Source organism: Vanellus vanellus, assembly GCF_965231255.1.
Source record: "Vanellus vanellus genome assembly, chromosome: 8".
Lineage (NCBI taxonomy): Eukaryota > Metazoa > Chordata > Aves > Charadriiformes > Charadriidae > Vanellus > Vanellus vanellus.
Genome location: NC_138913.1, coordinates 2,731,928 through 2,749,786, shown reverse-complemented (window position 1 = coordinate 2,749,786; position 17,859 = coordinate 2,731,928). Strand labels below are relative to the sequence as shown.

At 42.1% G+C, this 17,859-nt stretch overlaps 1 protein-coding gene across 1 annotated transcript; it reads right to left on the bottom strand.

Moving 5' to 3' along the window:
* Positions 1-1,783: 1,783 nt before the first annotated feature.
* Positions 1,784-16,650, bottom strand: MFSD1 (major facilitator superfamily domain containing 1). Its single transcript, XM_082487050.1, has 17 exons — positions 16,484-16,650; positions 16,343-16,395; positions 16,082-16,194; positions 15,677-15,719; positions 15,052-15,119; positions 13,861-13,969; positions 12,578-12,680; positions 11,761-11,859; positions 10,872-10,983; positions 9,725-9,781; positions 8,917-9,073; positions 7,734-7,831; positions 7,285-7,397; positions 6,747-6,794; positions 5,952-6,012; positions 2,518-2,632; positions 1,784-2,259 (listed from the first exon to the last, which is right to left on the bottom strand). The coding sequence occupies exons 1-17, from the start codon at positions 16,647-16,649 to the stop codon at positions 2,200-2,202; spliced, it is 1,575 nt and encodes a 524-aa protein (XP_082343176.1). The 5' UTR covers position 16,650; the 3' UTR covers positions 1,784-2,199.
* Positions 16,651-17,859: the final 1,209 nt, after the last annotated feature.

The window sequence follows — 17,859 nt, the reverse complement described above, 5'->3', positions numbered from 1 at the left end:
GAAGGGCAAACACAACAGCGAGACTTTTGAAGGCAGGGCTGGACGTAAGGCGGCCGGCAACAGCAAGAGGAAGGCTCTGTCCTACCAGAAAATTATTGGGGAATAAGGGTACAAAAGCCAGATGGCTCCTATGCTCCGCATCCACAAATAAAAAAGGTAAAGGAAACCAATGGGCCAAAATCCTTCAGAGAGGAAAGGCCAGGGCGTTTGCAGTGGAGCTGACGTGGGAAGTTGTATCATCTACAGAAGTCCACCACAGTACTTCAGCAAGATGCTCAAGGGTGCAGAGAATTTAGGAACTGAAAACAAACTTTTGGTGAGACGTTAAGTTCACAGTTAGTGCCTGTCATGTCACACGCGAAATGCCGACCCACGGGTAACAGCCGAAGAGTTACCTACAACCGTCGCACATCAGGAGAGGAGAAGCAGGCAGCTGAAGGAGATGAAGAGCAACAGAAGTACAAGAATCTAATTCCCTCCCTCCCCAAGAGAGAAAAATACATCAACCCCTCTGAGGGGAACTGGGAGAAACTTCACCTTTGGATACTCAAAGATGCACTTCCCCAGAAACTCTATGTATTTCTCAGCAGAAAGCAGAAGTCGTGCTTGTTTAAGAAAAACCCCCAAACATACGCATGTATAAGTCCCAACAACCACCACGGGCAACAGCGCATCACTAAACAGTCAGCTAAGAAAAATACAGGTGCCAGTATCCGTTTAAAGCTTTTATTAAAAAAAGACTCAGAATTCACAAGTCTACAAGGAGAAATAAACCATCTTGCATCAACCAGTCTCAGAGCTGAGGGTGTTTGGTTCTCAAAGGGAGCCCAGAGAGCACCAATAAAAATTACGACAGGTCAGGGTACCGCTCCCCGTCGGCGGTAAGCTCGGCACAGTTCACAACCGGCTACTTGATTTTCCTAGATCAGAACGCAGAACTACGAACCAAAACAGTCCTGGCTTAGTCTTGCAGGAAGATGATCTTAGCCTTTCAGCAACGTGAAAGAAATCGCCGCTGAAAAGTATCTTTAGAAAAAAATAACCTTACGACCATGAGTTCCAGAGGGTCTGCTTAAATTACTGTAGGCAAAAAAAAAAAAAAAAAGAAATTACAGGTATAATGTAACGCTTTCACTATAACAAATTACTTTCTCTGCAGTCAAGCAATTCATCAGAGGCTCTTAAGCGTTTCGCGGCACACGAGGACTCCCTGAAGTCAGCCGAGGAACGCTGGCTCACCCCCGCGTGCCCTATCCTCCACCTGTACGGCCGCTCTGCGTTCGCTGCAGCTACTGCCCCCCAAAGCCAGATGCTCTTGCCTTTTAAAGTAAGATCAGCTTAGTTGAGGAATAGTTTGTCTACCATGACTAAAAACAATGAAAAACACGTTCGGGGGTAGATGCTAGTAACTAGCTATTCAGCAACACGCCTTCCACGGGAATGAGGGGAAAGCGTTACATTTCATTATGAAATTGAACATTTTTCCACTGAACGCCCAACTTCAGTTCTCGCATTTAAACCTTCTCATCATTTTCAGTCGCCACCTCTTAAAAATACCCCAGTTTTCACATTAATCAGGACTTGCATGAGGTTTACTGCTAAGCCTGTGACCTGGTTTTAAATCCCAGGGCTAGCGTTTTTTGAGCGGCAACAATGAAATCGTATCGTTTGGTTTCCTCCGAAATACTTGCTAGGACCAAAATAAAAAGGTAGGCCTTCCTTAAGTTTGTTTGTTTGGTTGGTTTTTTTTTTGTTTGTTTGTTTTTTTTTGTTTGTTTGTTTTTTTCCTATAAGAAAAATGAAACAGACCATTTCCAACGTGGTAATCAAGCTGTCCAACCTGGGGGGATAAATAACCCATACCTACGTGGAGGCTCACTTTCACAGCAATTGGATTACCAAGACAAAGCTTCCACATTTCCATCGGCTCGAGCTACTCGCTGGGTATTCGAGACGGGAGGGCGTAGTACAGAGCTCACGGGTTCAAATAAACAGCCAGATGGTCCTTCATTGGTACCTGCGTTATTTACCCACGGTGCGGAGGGAGAGCTTAAGCCAAGTATTTTAAAAATAGGATCTATGCTTGCAGAAAAGCATGCTGCATCATTCTGCTTTTGCTGTGGCAGTTGTCAGTACTGGAAACAGCTTTGTGTAGTAGGAACTTCAATGTATTTCTGCTTTCGCAAGTGGGGCAAGATGCTATTTCAACACGCTTCTGTGCACCATTGTCGATAAATAGGAAGAGTAATTATCTGGTAGCTGCAAAAAAAATAAAATTAAAAAAAAAAAAAAATCACGCATCGTAAGAAGCCTGCTCCTCAACTTATTCGATCCGCCAGCCCTTGATTCATTCTCTTCATTAGATTTTTAATTTCCATTGGTGAGGCTTCATTTCTGAGCACACACATTTAGCATTCTAATCGGAGGTTGATTTGTTGGCCATTTCAAACAACACACAAAATAAACATCTCATGGTTCTGCTCTTCCTTATTAACACCCCTACTTTGTTACTAATACCTGAGCGCCTAGTTTGGAGAGGTATTTATTCCTTAAACTAAAGTCATCAGCTTTTGGCTGTAATTTAGCCAAGTCATCTTCATTTTGACGTCTGAGTCTCTCTTGTTCTTCTGCTCTGGAAAAGAAAATTGGTTTAAGATATTTGCACTGAGGAGTGCAAACCCAAGCAACTTTATCTTGCGTATGCACACAAGTTCTACTTTTAATAACTAGAAGCAGCTTGTAACATTTACAGATGAATACTGGATATCAGATTAAAAGAGATTAAGAGATGCATATGGATTACTCTAATTCAGCGTAAAGAAAGAGAGAGGCTGTTTTCTGCAGTTTCCTTTTATTTAGATTGCAAGACTTCAGTAGAAAGATAAACCTTTTGGTTTTCACAGATTACAACACGCTCAGTGAGCTTTCGTAACAGTTTTTACTATCTCTTTATTAAACAAGCTTTCACTCCTTAAAATAAAGATTACAATACAAAAAGAATCAATTGTGAAAAATGCAAACAAAAGACTGCTCAGCAGTCTTCAGAATTAACAGCAGTCTCCTACAAGAGTCACTATGTGACCAGAGCGTTGTCGCTCTAAATACACTTAAGACAGTGGTTTGCATTAAGACAGTGACAAAAGTAGTAACTGTGACCCGTTTCTAAGCTCTGTAAAGCAATGAGCCTTATTACAGAAGGTAAAATGCCGTTACGTTAAGAAGTCTCCACCCCCACCAAAACGGTAGCGCTGCATGTAGAAGACGCTTTATACGAGTCTTTATCCCAAGATGAACAGGTTTGTCTTGGGTTGCAGAGTACCCTCTCCAACGGCAGAGCTTAAACACAGCGTAAAACGCTGTAAACCCATTCTGCTCAAATTAAGAGATGATTTGGCATTAGTTAAAACTGGTTACAAAGCATAAAATTTAGCCATTTACGGTAAAATCCCCAGCACGTTAGTTTCTTTTCCAAAGAACTACTGTCCAGTGCTGACCACCAAACTAAACAACACTATAATTCTTCAAGTTGCCATGATGCTGATCAAACGCTCCCCACTTCTGGATGATATTTGCTATTCAAATTTCTTTTCTGCAAAAAACATTGTAATAAAAATTACTGAAAATATTGTTCTAAGACACTGTATCCCACAGCAAACCCTAATACAAAGCCATCTTCCACAGTAAATACTGGAAGCGTTACGCGCATCCCACAGGGGCCAGGCAGATTGAAAAGCAGCTTTATTCGGATACAGAATTCCTTTACTCCTGGCTACAAGGTGTTGGGGTTTTTTTTCTTGCATTTGTATTAAAATCTGGCTGCGACCTTTTGGCTGGATCACAACTAAGGTAGCATGCTCACCAGGTCCAGCGAGGTTTTCGTTTCCTCAGCACTGAGGTACAGAAAGCCCACAAATTAGGACAAGAAACCAAACTACGTTAAACCCCACAAGTCACCCAGCTAGACCTCGTTGACCTTGTTTATTTGATACTAACTCAATTATTATCATATGGACAGTTACACAGTCCGGTTTTAGAGAAGTCCATGAAGTCCCTTTATAAGAGACGTCTTGTTATCAAAGTATTTATTTGGAACAAACTTATAAGCTGTGAGATGTATAATATCCGCAGGTGAAAGGTAGTTAAGAAGTAAAGAATTCCAACAACATTACAGGTCTTGAAGCTCATTCGCCTGAAGAGCCTCACTGAGCTGAACTGGGTCAGAACAAAAAGCATTTCAAAAGAAAAATTCTGTGTTGTTCACACACAAGCAGCTTGAATGCTACAGATGTTATCTTGAAAGCTGCGACTCGCTGCATACTGACTTACTCTTTCACATGAGAAATGTTAAACTATGAATAGAGTCATGAAACACACATACTCTGCCCTCTCCAACAGCTCTCAATCACAATTTCACCAAAACAAATTTAGATCAGAGGAGGACCTCAGATTTCTTAGACTTGTTCTATCCTTAAGGAAATTAAGGATTTGCTTTAAATATATTTAAAAAGAAGTAATCAATGAATTAACCGAGACTTCATACATTCTCCAAGGCACATATTTGTAATCCTCACAGCACTAATTAGAATTAGGAAAAGGCAACATAATTTTTGGGTGCTGAGACAGCACTAGAAGAAGCATCTTCAACATGATCATCAGGACAAACTAAGCTGCCCCAACTCAGTCTGACAGACAGATTTTACATTATGTCTACTTAAAAAAAAAAAAAAAATTCCTACCCAGCTAAGTAGATAACGGAGAAGCTGGCGTGGAAGGGTCTCTTGTTTTGCCTTTGAGGTGACATCTCTTAATGGACTTTGCCATACAATGCTTTTTCTTCCCTCTTCCCCCACTACAAGGCAATTATTTTGGAGGTTCTAAGACTAATCCAGTGTCTGACTCCCTTGTACAGCATATGATACCCATCGAGAGCTTTACCCCTCATTTGGCTTTCTTGGAGAGCAAACAAATAACAAGTAAACTTTCTACTGTGCAGAGGGGACAAACGCAGTGCCCGAGAACATCCCAAGAGCAGGTGACCGATACCTTCATGTTTGCTCAAACACCACTCAAAGAGCAAGAGTACCCAACTCCAGCTGTTAGGGCTATGCACAGCAGTGGACACTTAACTCGTCACGACCAAGGAAGGGCATTTTTTTAAGTTACTGTTCTGAAGAGCGTCACTGTCCTCATTTCTGTAGCAAGGAAAGCAGCACCTACAAGTCTCCCACAGAATGCTTAACTGGATGAACTGTCAAAATTTTTTCTTATCTTGACAATTTCTGCCCTAAGCCTGCCTCAAGCGCTCCATTTCATTTTAAAAGGAGGGGATTCCTCTGTATGGAAATACCCCTGCCCCATTTGCTTTCTAAAAATGGAAACTTTTCACTCTAATCAATAACATTTACGAGACAGATCTGACCACAAACTGAGTTTCACATTAGCAATTTAGACTCAAGCCCAGAGACAAGTTGAATTAAGATTCCTAAATAAGACTGCAAGAGGAGCAAGCTGAAACAGGAGGGGAAGTGACAGGAGTGTAGTTTCTACTGAACAGACATTTAGCTTTTAATGACACTTAAAAAAATTGGTCCATGCATTGTAATGTTTGCTGCTGACCGGGTCAGGTACACACCATATAAATAAGCACATTTTTAAATAAGCAATATAACATATTTTTTTTTTTTAAACACACTTCAGTTCCACTCAGTTGGAAGGCCACTGAAATAAAGAAAAGTGGCAGGGAAGAGTGCAGGAAAGGACACCTGGTTAACTGCTACTTCCTCTAGTTATTCATCCACAGGAGGCAGGAATATGAAATTCTACTAACTGGTAAGAAAGAAAATAACATTCAATACAAATGGCAGACCTACAAAAGAGACTGACTTCAGACAGTAATCTACTTAATTACTTCAGGTTAAACATTTCCTATGGACACTGTTCTTTATACTTACTCAGTTGCAGCTACTTTTTGTAGTTTTTCTCTTTTCTTCGCAGACCAGTTGAGATCACCACCTGCAACAGAAGAAATATACACTTTGAAACTTTTAACATTTAAAATTTTTGATATCATATCTCATTACAGAATTTCTCAGAGCACTTGACAAAAGAAATCAGTGGAGTCATTTTACAAAAGCAGAAACCAGGTAAAGAGAAAGAGCAACGTGTTCATCATCAACCGAGCAAGCAAAACCAGGACCCAAACTAAGCTCTCCAGCCTGATCCAGTTTTCCGTTCAGTAACAGTGAAGTTTCTTTACAACTCACCATAACACCCCATAAAACTAAAGAAAGCGGAAGCAACTTTGAAAGCAACAAAGTAATAGCCTTTCCAGACCTTTCAGTAGTCACTGCTTCAGAAAAGCAGTTGTGAAAGAACACTGCTATTTGAAGGAAAGTTTACAGAATTAAGTTTTTATATTTGCAGATACATATACAGTCAAGTTTCATACACAGTTTAGAAAAAGTTGCAGAATATGCCACACGTTTGTTCATGTCAGCTGAAGGGACAGGTACCACTGCCCTGCTGGCGAGATTTAACATCACAGCAAGGTTCAGGGAATTACACACTGCAGCATCTACAAAGGCGATGTTACAAGGAGAGGCCTCATCGAGAGATGCTCCTGGTACCAAAGCCGTGAGCTACAGCACCTGACACAGGACCATACAACACCACCTGTAAGCAGTTCGGCTTGATAACATCAAGAATTATGATAAAAACAAGTATCAAGAGAAGCTGAAAACACTTACCTGTGAGGTGATTGACAAAATACAGCATGACCACAGCTATCAGTGACACTAAAACAAACAGGGAACAGTTTTAGCTGACAATAAATTACAACAATAATAGAAGAACAGCTTAACATACAACCAAACAACTAAGATTATTCATGACAATTGTAATTGAGGGGAGACTTTTGCCTGCAGCATGTCTTAACTGCTTTTGAAAATTCCACTATGCTCATAAGTAGCACGATAACTCAGAAAAGGTTATTTTAGTTACATTAATAACAGCCCTCATAAACATAGCCTTTAGGAGTATCACTCATCTACACTTTTACTCACTTTTTTTTTTTTTAAACACTGAAACTACTTACACTAAATCGCTTCAAGAAAACCACAAAACACTTGACTAGGTTTGAGTTACTTTCAACGTTGCCCCAGCTGAAGCCTCCATCTAACGGTAAGAAACGAGCTGTTACTGTTTTACAAGAAATACAGAGAAAAAAAAAGCCTAATAAAGCTTCCTGAATGTACAGAATCCACTTTCAGAGTTTTTAGTACTTACAGCAAACACAAGCACTGAAGAAGACTTCAAGAAACAAGTATCCTCTTGTGTCCAGAATCATCCCAGCTGCTATAGCGATAATTGCCAGACCGAGATTCTGGATAGACTGCATGCTGACACAGAAACAAGGGATTACCATTGCGCAGAAGTTTATTTTTGAAGAAAAAAAATCATTAGAGGCACTGAACAAACAGTAAGATTAACTTCTCCTCATTTGTTATGAACATGACAGAGTCATGACTCCGCATGTGTGCGGAAGTCTCTGCGCATCCACCACAGCCCTGTGCTCTACCACACACTCACATCCTGAAACGACGCAAGACTTCCTGCTGGAATGAACTTGGGGGAATTAGGAACCATTAATGTGTTGGAACTGCCCGATATTCAGTGGTGCAATAGTATCGGGACACGCTCGCTGTCGAGCGGCACAGACAGATTTAAGTACTTACAAACCATAAGCAGTTCCCAACTGGTGTTCCGGGACAACAAAGGCCACCATGGGCCACAGGGCACAGGCAAGCAACGAGTAGGCCACTCCCAGCAAACACTGGTGAAAGACAAATAAGTAAAGAGGTGTTAGACAAGATGCATTTTTGCTGTAAAGTTCTAATAAATGAACATATTGGTTTTCCCCTTCTCCCAAAAGGGAAAGAAAAAAAAAAAGAGCCAAAGTAACACTTTTTGCAATACTGTTCTAAATAAAATATGCACATTTAGGAGATGGAACTTTTTTTCCAGGAGCAACTCACAAACTAAACCCTGTCTAATTAGCAGCGAGTAAAGAGCCTGACTTGAATACCTAGAGGGAGAGAGAGCAATGCTGCAACTCACTAGAAAGATACCTGAAAAACAAAGAACCTGTTTTTAAACCCTGCTACACTGGTGAGCCCCGTATTTAAGCCTGGAAACCTCAGTTCAAAAACAGTTTCTCAGGGAATCTGCTCCAGGAAGGGGAAGTTAATAACAAATATTTTTATTGACGTTTACCGCAATCCAATACAGCACATTAGAGACAGTTTAAGTAATAGTAATCAGCTTCAGAACTACACCAAAAGAACAAGTTTTAGGAGAAAAGGGAGCAGCTAGCAGAGTAATCTAGCAATAGCTAATGTAAGGAGTGTCCGTGAAGCACGAGAGCAGACCTCTGCAACACGGCACCACTGAACCACAGATACTGGGATGAATTGAGGCCATCTCCGAAGGGACGAGGAATCGCCACTCCACACAGCCCTCCGGTCTAATCCCATCCTTCCTAAGCAGCTGAATGCCCTTTTGCACTAAACTATGGAATTACTGCTGCAGACTGCAGCAGCCAGTCTTTTCCACTTCAAAACACACGTGCATAACTACTGCCTCCCTCCACAAAACACCAAAACCCAAAAAGTGTTATCTTTAGGCCACAGATAGCCCATAGTAATCTTGCCTGTATTATGCATTCTTTGCTTTTTCACCATCTTTAGTTTTAAACTCAGTTTCACAAAGTATATCCTTCTTAAAGTCAGCGACATCAAAATAGGCTTTGAGGACTACCTAAACAGTCAGAAGACAGTGGCAACTTATGCCGAATAATTCACCATCAACTCCATTTCTTATTTTATCACATTTAGCTATAAGTCTCAGAGAATTAGTTACCATTGCTATCCAGGGGTTCCAAAAGGTAAAAGCCAACATAATGTGAGAAGCAAGTGTAGTTACTACAGCACATAAAACCCAGATGATATTCTTTCCAAGTTTATCCACCAGGAATCCAAAGACTGGGGACATGGGCGCCGATATGATATACACAATACTACAAAAGAATAAAAACAAGAGAACTGAACACTATCTAGCCACGGACAGCCGTAGGCGTTACACAATACAAGCTTCTCCAGATAAAACACCATATTCTCTTCTTACTCGTGAGGCCGTAAGAAAAACCACGGCAAGAACGAACAACCAAACCCTAAACAACAGACTCCAGAACTCAAAATTCCCAAAAGGTCTGAGGACATGAAAACATTCGACATCCAAGGAAATAGTGACATACTAAGAGCTCTTGGAATCATATACCAGCGAGTGTGTTTGTTGGTGGTGGTTTTTATTTGTTTGGTTTTTTGCTCCATCACAAATTCATCTTCAAACTAGGAAAATTTAGTTCATTTAGTGCTGCTCTTAAACTGTTTCTATCACTCAGAACAGAATCACCGAATACCAAACTAATACCCTACAGACAGAGCCTTTTCTTTCCGATTCCTCAATGGGAACACCTAGAACATTTCTATTTAAACAAATCCCCACACCTCCCTATTATGCCTTGGGCCATGTGAAATCTGTTCACTTAAATGCAAGTCACCACCTCCAACAGTAGATCCCAAATCTCTTCCCACATGGTCAGAGCCCAGAGATACAAACGCCCCCTAGAACACAGCAATAGTTACTTGTTAACTCAACCACAATGTACCTGTTAATTGCACTTGCTTCTTGAGATGAGAATCTGAATTTCTCAATAAAGAAAACCCTAAAAAAAAAAAAAACACATATTTCAGAAAATGCATACTTTATGATAAAAAAGAAAAATTAAGCTAGACAAAGTAAAGACACAGAAACCTAGTTTATAGGAAACACTTAAATATACCTATATAGCTTTGACGTAAACATCCCATCACAGATCCTCATTTATAAGGCATTTAGGAGCTTATTATCAGACTCTACAAATTTTTGCCTAAGGACTATTCAAACAACACTTTGCGGAAAACCTCCAAAGTACATAACCAACATGTAACCCAACAATGAGACATCAGCCATGTGCATACGGTAAGAGACCAAAGTGAGAACATGTAGAATACAAGCACAAGCCAAAAATAGGCACCTGCATCACTGACTGGAAGGTCTCTCCAAATCATCTCAGACTTTTTCATCTCCCATAAAACATGCATTAAGCTCAAAAGATCCGTTTCTAATTCCAAGTATATTCAAAGCCCATCTGAGTGAGCTATTAGATCAAGTCATGGTTCAAAATCCTTCAAGTTTCAGCTTCATATATACCAAAGTCAGCACAGTAAGAGAATTTCAGTTCCGAAATTGTAACTCCATTTAAGCCCCCACCTCACACTCACGGAATCTTCAGAGTTGGAAGGGACCTCTAGAGATCATCTAGTCCAACTCCCCTGACAAAGAACGATTGCCCGGAGCACGTTACTCAGGACTGCAAGTCCATAGCTTATGAGTGTGGAAGGAATGCCACATGACAGCTGTCCACAGCTTTCCACACCAAAACTCACGCCACGCTTTAAATCTGTATCAAGTTTTAATCAGGAAACAGAGCACGCATTATGCTTTTGAGTTCTGACAACTCAGTCTATGCCAAGCAACGGTACTTTCCACAAAGCTCAGCAGATGAGAAAACTGTTAGAGTTGTTTTGTATCACAAGTATAGCAAACAATGCCACAGAAGAAACGACAAACCACAGCACAGCCTTGCCGGGAGACCAGTGTCTCTGTAGCCGTCTGGGATTCTTAAATATTAGCCCGCGCCTCTCCCTTTACAAGCAGCTAGTTAAAACCCTGGCCAAATTCAAGGGGAATAGCTACATAAGCGAGAGACTTACTTTCCAAGTCCAATGAAAGGAAAAACCGCTGCATAGTAACAGACACAGATTACAAATATAAGCCACAGGGACAAAGAGAAGTCCTTCACATCCGTTAGCTTAATCACTTCACCTGGAGTAGAGAAAGAGACAACATTGTTCCAGTGAGCATAAGCATACCTGAAATCCATCCACACTGAATAAACATTAAGGTGATCTCAAGTCTAAAGCACACATTCCTGACACTATCTACTCTCTCGTTTAAAGTTTACAGAGTGAGAGTCAGTTAAGAATATACAAGTCCTAAATCAACAATGCCAGAGTCAAGAACAAATTGTCTCTCTTGTATTAAGCTGGATGTACAAGTTCCCTAAAGCCTCTGAAAGTCTTTCTGCAGCAGAATTAAATACAAACCACTTTTTCAAGAAAATGTTTAATCAGCTAGCAAAATTCACCTCTGAAGCCTCATATTATATGCTTTTACTCAGATCTCAAATTTAGGTTTTTTAATTGGTCTAAATCCCTCCCCCCCCAGAAAACTCAAAACATCACACATTGATGGAGAAGAGCTGCATGGTTTTGCACACCTATTAAAGGAAATAAGACCAATTCCAACAAAAAGAAGTACCAGAGGCAATGGCATGGATCAAATTGGTGTGAACTGGGAGGCTCTCCACATGCTTTATAAAGAAAAACAGATGATACTGCATCTGCCTGTAAACTACTGTTTAAAGCTACAAAGCTTCCTACTGATATAAAAATGAACTAAAAGTTATAGCTTTAACTGTGAAAAAGATGTTAACGAGCAGCCACTGAATTACACAAAATGCAAACCTGCACAGAGTGACTGGAAGGGTCTGCTCCAGAATGAAAGAATGAAGCCCAAGGCAGGTTCAGCCACGCCACTCACCCGTTTTCCCCTGCTCTTTACAAAGCAGCTTCTGCGCCCTCTTGTCCAGATAAGCGAGGATTAACGCACAGGTCAGTGAAAAGAGACACGTTACACCACCTGCAAGAAGGCAATGTGACACATTTAGCTGTTGACTTGAGTAGTAATTTGGAGGCACAATTAGCGTAGCGTACCTTTACATATCTAATATGATCTAAGTTTAACACCAGTTTGTCTTTACGTATAAGACTTAATAGCTGTTCAATTCAAAGAATAAAGTAAATACTGAAACCTGCCACATGAGAGACACCTGCCTTGAACTAGAGTACAAACATGTAGCTACATTTATTTTATTTAAAACACTACCACCACCCCCACTCAGCACAGCCAAGCTCCTGAGCTGTACCTTGTAATGACAGAAACAAAGCCTGGGCCTTAATACCCATGGCTCTTAAGGAAAGGAACAAAGATCCTAAAGCAGTTGAAATTTCACTTTTACACATCTAACAGTTCCGAGCAAGCTTTGACATGACACCTTTCAGAAGTTTTTTTTCAATCCTGTCTTTTAGTCAAAGCATGTATAATGTTTCCTCTCCGTAAGATACAAACTTGAATTTGGCAACCACAAAAATCACACAGCATTTCACCAGACGCAGTAAATCACACACTCTACACGAGAACATCGGCCATTGATACAAACAGTATTTGAATTGCTCTTCCTAGTCTCACATATATTCGCCCTACTTTCAAGTTAGTAAGAAATCATTAACACATACACATGCTGTTCAAATTCAGAAGCCTAAAACAGCAGGTGACATCAATTCAAAGTATTACTGACCTATCATGAGAGTTAACCCAAGAGTACTGGGACCAGTATACCCCAGAAGATCTCGAACTCTAGAGTATATCCATCCCATGATATTCATGTTCACTGTGCTCCCCTAGGCAGAACAGACTCATGTGAAGAACGTATTTCACAGTTACATGGATTCAAAAGGAACATTAGGCAGACTGCTTATTGCACGGTGTTTAAAACAAACAGGTAAAATGCTACACAGGGAACATAAACCACCAGCAACAATGACAAAATTATTCCCTGCTGGTTGGGTCAGTGTTTAACAAATTAACCATTGCAACAATAATATACAGTCACAAACTGAAATTTTATACAACTTTAACGGTGTTTTGATGGAGTCACTAGAAGCACTGTAAATCTACATCACACACTGCATTAGCTCATAAACCAAGAGGAATTTAATACCACATGTTAAAGCAAACAGGATTCAAAGAGGATTCCCACCTGATAGGCACCAGGAAGAACCACTTTCCCCCCACCACCACCTTCTCCCCCTAGAGAAGGGATCCATGGCTGCAATCCCCAGGCTAACAACAGACAGTTAACTACAGTTCAGCTGAGATGAGGCAACTGCTAATTAGCAACAGCCTGAACATCAGCCCAGACCCAGCTGTGACAAGCTAACTCTGTTACCGAGGTAAATACCTGCAGTGGTTTAAGATACCACAGGCTGCTGCAGAGGACCCCTAACAGGAGAGGCATGCCCCCACTCTCTTCACCCACGGCTTGGTGTAAACCCACCTCAAGCAGCAGTTTAAGTGATTACATCAAACCAAAACGGCGCAGCTGAGATGCAGTCACACAGTTCCTATCAGAACTAGCAACAGGGACAAAACCATCCCACAACAGCAGATATGGACGGGAGTTCTTCAAGCAGCCATCCCAGCTCATTTACCAGAGCCTGCACTTAGCCCCTGAGCCACAAGCTACACTCCATTAAGCCAGCATTTTATGAGATGCCCAGAATCAGTAAGTCTGATGAAATGCAGCACTGCGACTGTCCCACCCAGTAATCTACAGTAGTACAACCACCAGGCATCTTTAGAAGTTTGACGGGTTCTAAGGAACCTTATCAACCCACTTCCTCGTGTATCCTTTGTCTATCCACCACAAAATTTTTAACATTTTAAATTTAAATTTCATATCAATTTTTAATTAAAACTCCCTAGGGCACACTAGAAATGTTCTTTTTCACCTGTCTCACTGCCGAGACAAGCCACACACCTTAAAGTCTATGAATTAAAGCTATAAAGTATTACACTTACAATTCTTGCCATGCTTAGTTGTAGTCCAAACACAAGGTTTAACTCCTTGCCTTTAAACCAACTGACTGCATACGTGTTTTGTGCCACTGCTAAGGACTCTCCACCTATCCTAAAAATGAAGGAAGGCACAAAAGAAAACACATTACTTGCAACATGCAAAGCAACAAAGCAGCAGACAGTTGCTGCCAATACCAAGATGACAGCATTTCAGAGAAATGTATCTATCTACAGGTAGATCTAATGCATATATGCAAGTAATCAAAGTTCTTAAAGACAATTGGAAAGAGAACTGAAGTGTCTTAACAATAATTAAGAGTTCAAGGCATATTAAATAGTCGAGGAACAATAATAATTGCCTTTGGTCATTTACAGAAATTAAATCAACGGGCAGCAGCTTCTCATTTCTCTTCATTAAAGAACCAGGTGGTACAGATCCTGACCCAAATGAAATCAAAACCAGGCATCTTCCCCAGAATCTGAATTTAACAGAGTCATCTGCCCACACCCCAATACAGTCAGTCACATTTTCTAACATTTTTATGCTGTGGCACATTCACAACTTGAAGGTAGTTCTTCTGACATTTACTCTAATTTTTCACCACCCTAGGAGCCCTGTAGCATTTACTGTTGCTAAGAATTCTTTTTACTCAGGAAAGTAAGAATTAAGAGAAAAGGAGGACTAACACAGTTTTATCAGCTTACTGCATGTCTTTACTTGGCCAGTTTCATAATTTCTGAATTCACAGAATCACAGAGTTGTCAGAGTTGGAAGGGACCTCTAGCGATCATCTAGTCCAACTCCCCTGCCAAAGCAGGACTGCCCGGAGCACATTACTCAGGACTGCATCCAGGCGGGTCTTGAAAATCTCCAGGGAAGGGGACTCCACCACCTCCCTGGGCAGCCTGTGCCAGTGCTCTGTCACCCTCACCGTAAAGAAGTGTTTCCGTGTATTTGAACGGAACTTCCTGTGTTCTAATTCAACAACCAGCAAAGTCCTAGTTTTTGTTTTCTAACTTGAAGTTAGACTGGGAATACAACTGAAGGTCTTGCACGCCTCAACTTTATAGATGCCTCAACATCCAACTATTTTGTCTCTGAATGTAAACACGTGCGTGGTTTAGGCAGTTTTCTAGGACCCAGAAAGACAGTCCTTACCTCAGAAAGCACACACTCTACTCTTCTAGACTTACCCAAATACAAACCTGCCCATGTCCATCAGCCAGAAAGTATTAAGTAGTGCTCCCAAAGCAAAAATTACCTGCCACAAACATTTAAGGAAAAGTTATAATTTTACATTTGAAGTATAGAACAAACTAGAACCCCCCCAAAAGAAAAACAAAAATGCTTTTCCCTTCTCAGACCTGCAGATATACTTCACACCCACTTCCTAATCAGAGATTTTTGCCTTTACTCCCTCCGCCTTATTCATCATCCTGCTGGCTACACAACGTCCAGCCTGGCCCACCCTGAAACTGCACTCAGAAAACACCTCTAGAGGCTCAAGTCACGCTTCACCTTTGTCATCATACTCTACCCAAATACACCTACATCGTAGTTTCACATCAAACGGATAAACCATTTGGTTCCTTTCCATTCTTATTTCGCTCATCTTTCAGGGTCCTCAGTTCCCAGTTATCCCACCTGTTCCCAACTACAGCAATAAAAATCAGGGTTTTCCCATTTCGGTTCTCTCCACCTGCCTATCCCCCCACTGTAACACGCACTACTACGCACAAAGCCATCCGGGCTTTTTCCCCACCCCTAGTAGAGAACCTTCAGACACATACCATCCTTCACCCTCTCCTTTGCACTTACCTGCCCAACACAAACAAAGACACTAAATATTATAGTGCCCAACCTGCAAGAAAAATAAAATCACTTAATGCATAGTTAGACTCTTTTTTTCCAACAAAACACTATACTAGACCTACAGTAAGAAAACAAGGGGAGACTGATAAAAGGTCTCCACAATAAATGCTACAGCTGGACAGCTTCCTTAAAAGGAGGTAGTACAGGCTGGCATTTTTGAATGCCACTTTATTTAAGCCATGAAGGGAAGGAAGCTCATTTATACCAGAGGAAATTCCTAGATCATGCAAAAAAAATACTTGAAAAAAGCTTATTACAATTTGAAAAAAAATTGTATTATAAAGGCTATACTTCACATGCACTTTAAGTCTACCATCCGCTGAACATGAGTGAGACCAACATCACACTTACCGTATTCCAAATACTCTGTCTATCAGAAAACCTCCAAAGAAGCAAAGAACCACATTGGGCCAGGAGTACCAGGCATAGAGGGCCATGAACTGAGCCGTGTTCACCTTCATATCCTACATAAAGAAGGGGGGGGAATTAAAAAAAAAAAAGTAATCACAGAGACCCAGAACAAGTATCCAAGTAGAAACAAGTACACTTCCTGACCTGGCCCGTACCTCCCCGGTCTCCATGACCCCTTTCCCGCCCCAGACACCTACTCACCCGTTGAATCTGGGTTTGGAGCGCCGCCGGGTTGTCGTAGCAGAAGTAGCTGCCTGCAAGGAGAAGGGGAGGCCTCAGAGCTCGGCCGCACCACCCCAGGCCCCGCCACCCCCGCCCGCCGCCACCACCACCACCACCCACCGAAACCCAGGAAGCACATGAGCGCGAGGACGAGGAGGCGGTGCGGCAGGCGCCGCGGGTCGCAGACGGCGGGCAGGGCACGGGGAGAGCCGGGAGAGCCCAGAGAACCGCCGCCGCCATCGTCGCCGCCGGCGGGACCCAGCAGCGCCCGCTCCTCCTCCGCCATCGCTGCCGCTATCACGTGAGCGGCCGTCACGTGAGCGCCGGGCGCGTCAGGTGGGCGGTGGCGGGCTCGGCCCACAATGCGCTGCGGCTGGTTGCCATGGCACCGGGGCGCGCGGCCTGCCGCGGCGGCGGGCCTCGGCTCCCTCGGAGCCGCCACGACTGTGAGGAGGGAGGAATTCATTCAAGTACGACGTGTTAAATCCTCAGCGTCAGATATTACAACTAATGAGGCTTCTGAGTTAAAACAGGACCGTAATGGTGGCACTAAACTCCTTAAAATCCCCCAGAGAGGTACCCCTACATAAGCCTCCCGGTTGCATGAGGGCATTGGCAATATAAAGTGTGCCCAGCATTGCGGTAGTGACAAAACGGTGTGGTAGGCACACAGCTGGCAGGGCGTTATTTCAGGTGTTAGCACCTGTAGCCTCCTCTTCTATTTAAAGGGAACGAAAAGGCAGGCTTGTTGTCAAATGGCGACTGAGCTCCATGGGGGAAGGTTGCCTCTCTTGCCTCTGGTTGATTTAAAATGTAAAATGCGGGAGGTGCTTTTGTGTCTCCTGCAGGCAGGTTTGCCCCCTCCTCATGCTCCCCGCCTGGCGCTGGAGGTGCCAAGGAGCCACCTCGGCCAGTGCTGCCACCTCGACGGGCCCCTGTGGCTTCGCCAGCCTTCCTCCTCACATGGCTAGGCTTCCTTGGTTTATATTAGTATTTACTTGAGACATTCAAGAGGAATAAACCTCTTGTCAGCAACAGCAAACTAAAAAAAAAAAGAAAATTAAATGTGTAGATGGCAATAAGCCCTACAATAATCGCCCAGGGAAATGCAAAAGCTTGTGAAATTGCTCCATTATGCTCCTTTCAGCTATTAAAGTAATTTTACTTGAGCTGTTTGGTCCAAAAAGGTCTTCCCATATTAGACAAACCCTTGAAAATGCTACTTATTTACTGTTAAAAGGTCCATCCTTCTGTCAAATTTCATCCTCTTACACCAAACATTACCTGAATCATTTGTGCATGTTGTCAAGTGGCAGATGGTGCTTTTTAATTAAAATATGCTCTTAACAAGGGCAGAAATACTTGTTATTTAAGCCAAAGGATTTATTTACCTTTTCCGGATGATAGAAAGAAAACCATTGCATTTTACCTGACATGCTGTGAACCAAGAGGTCCACTTTCCAGCTACTCTGTCAGTAATTCGGCCAGTAACCATT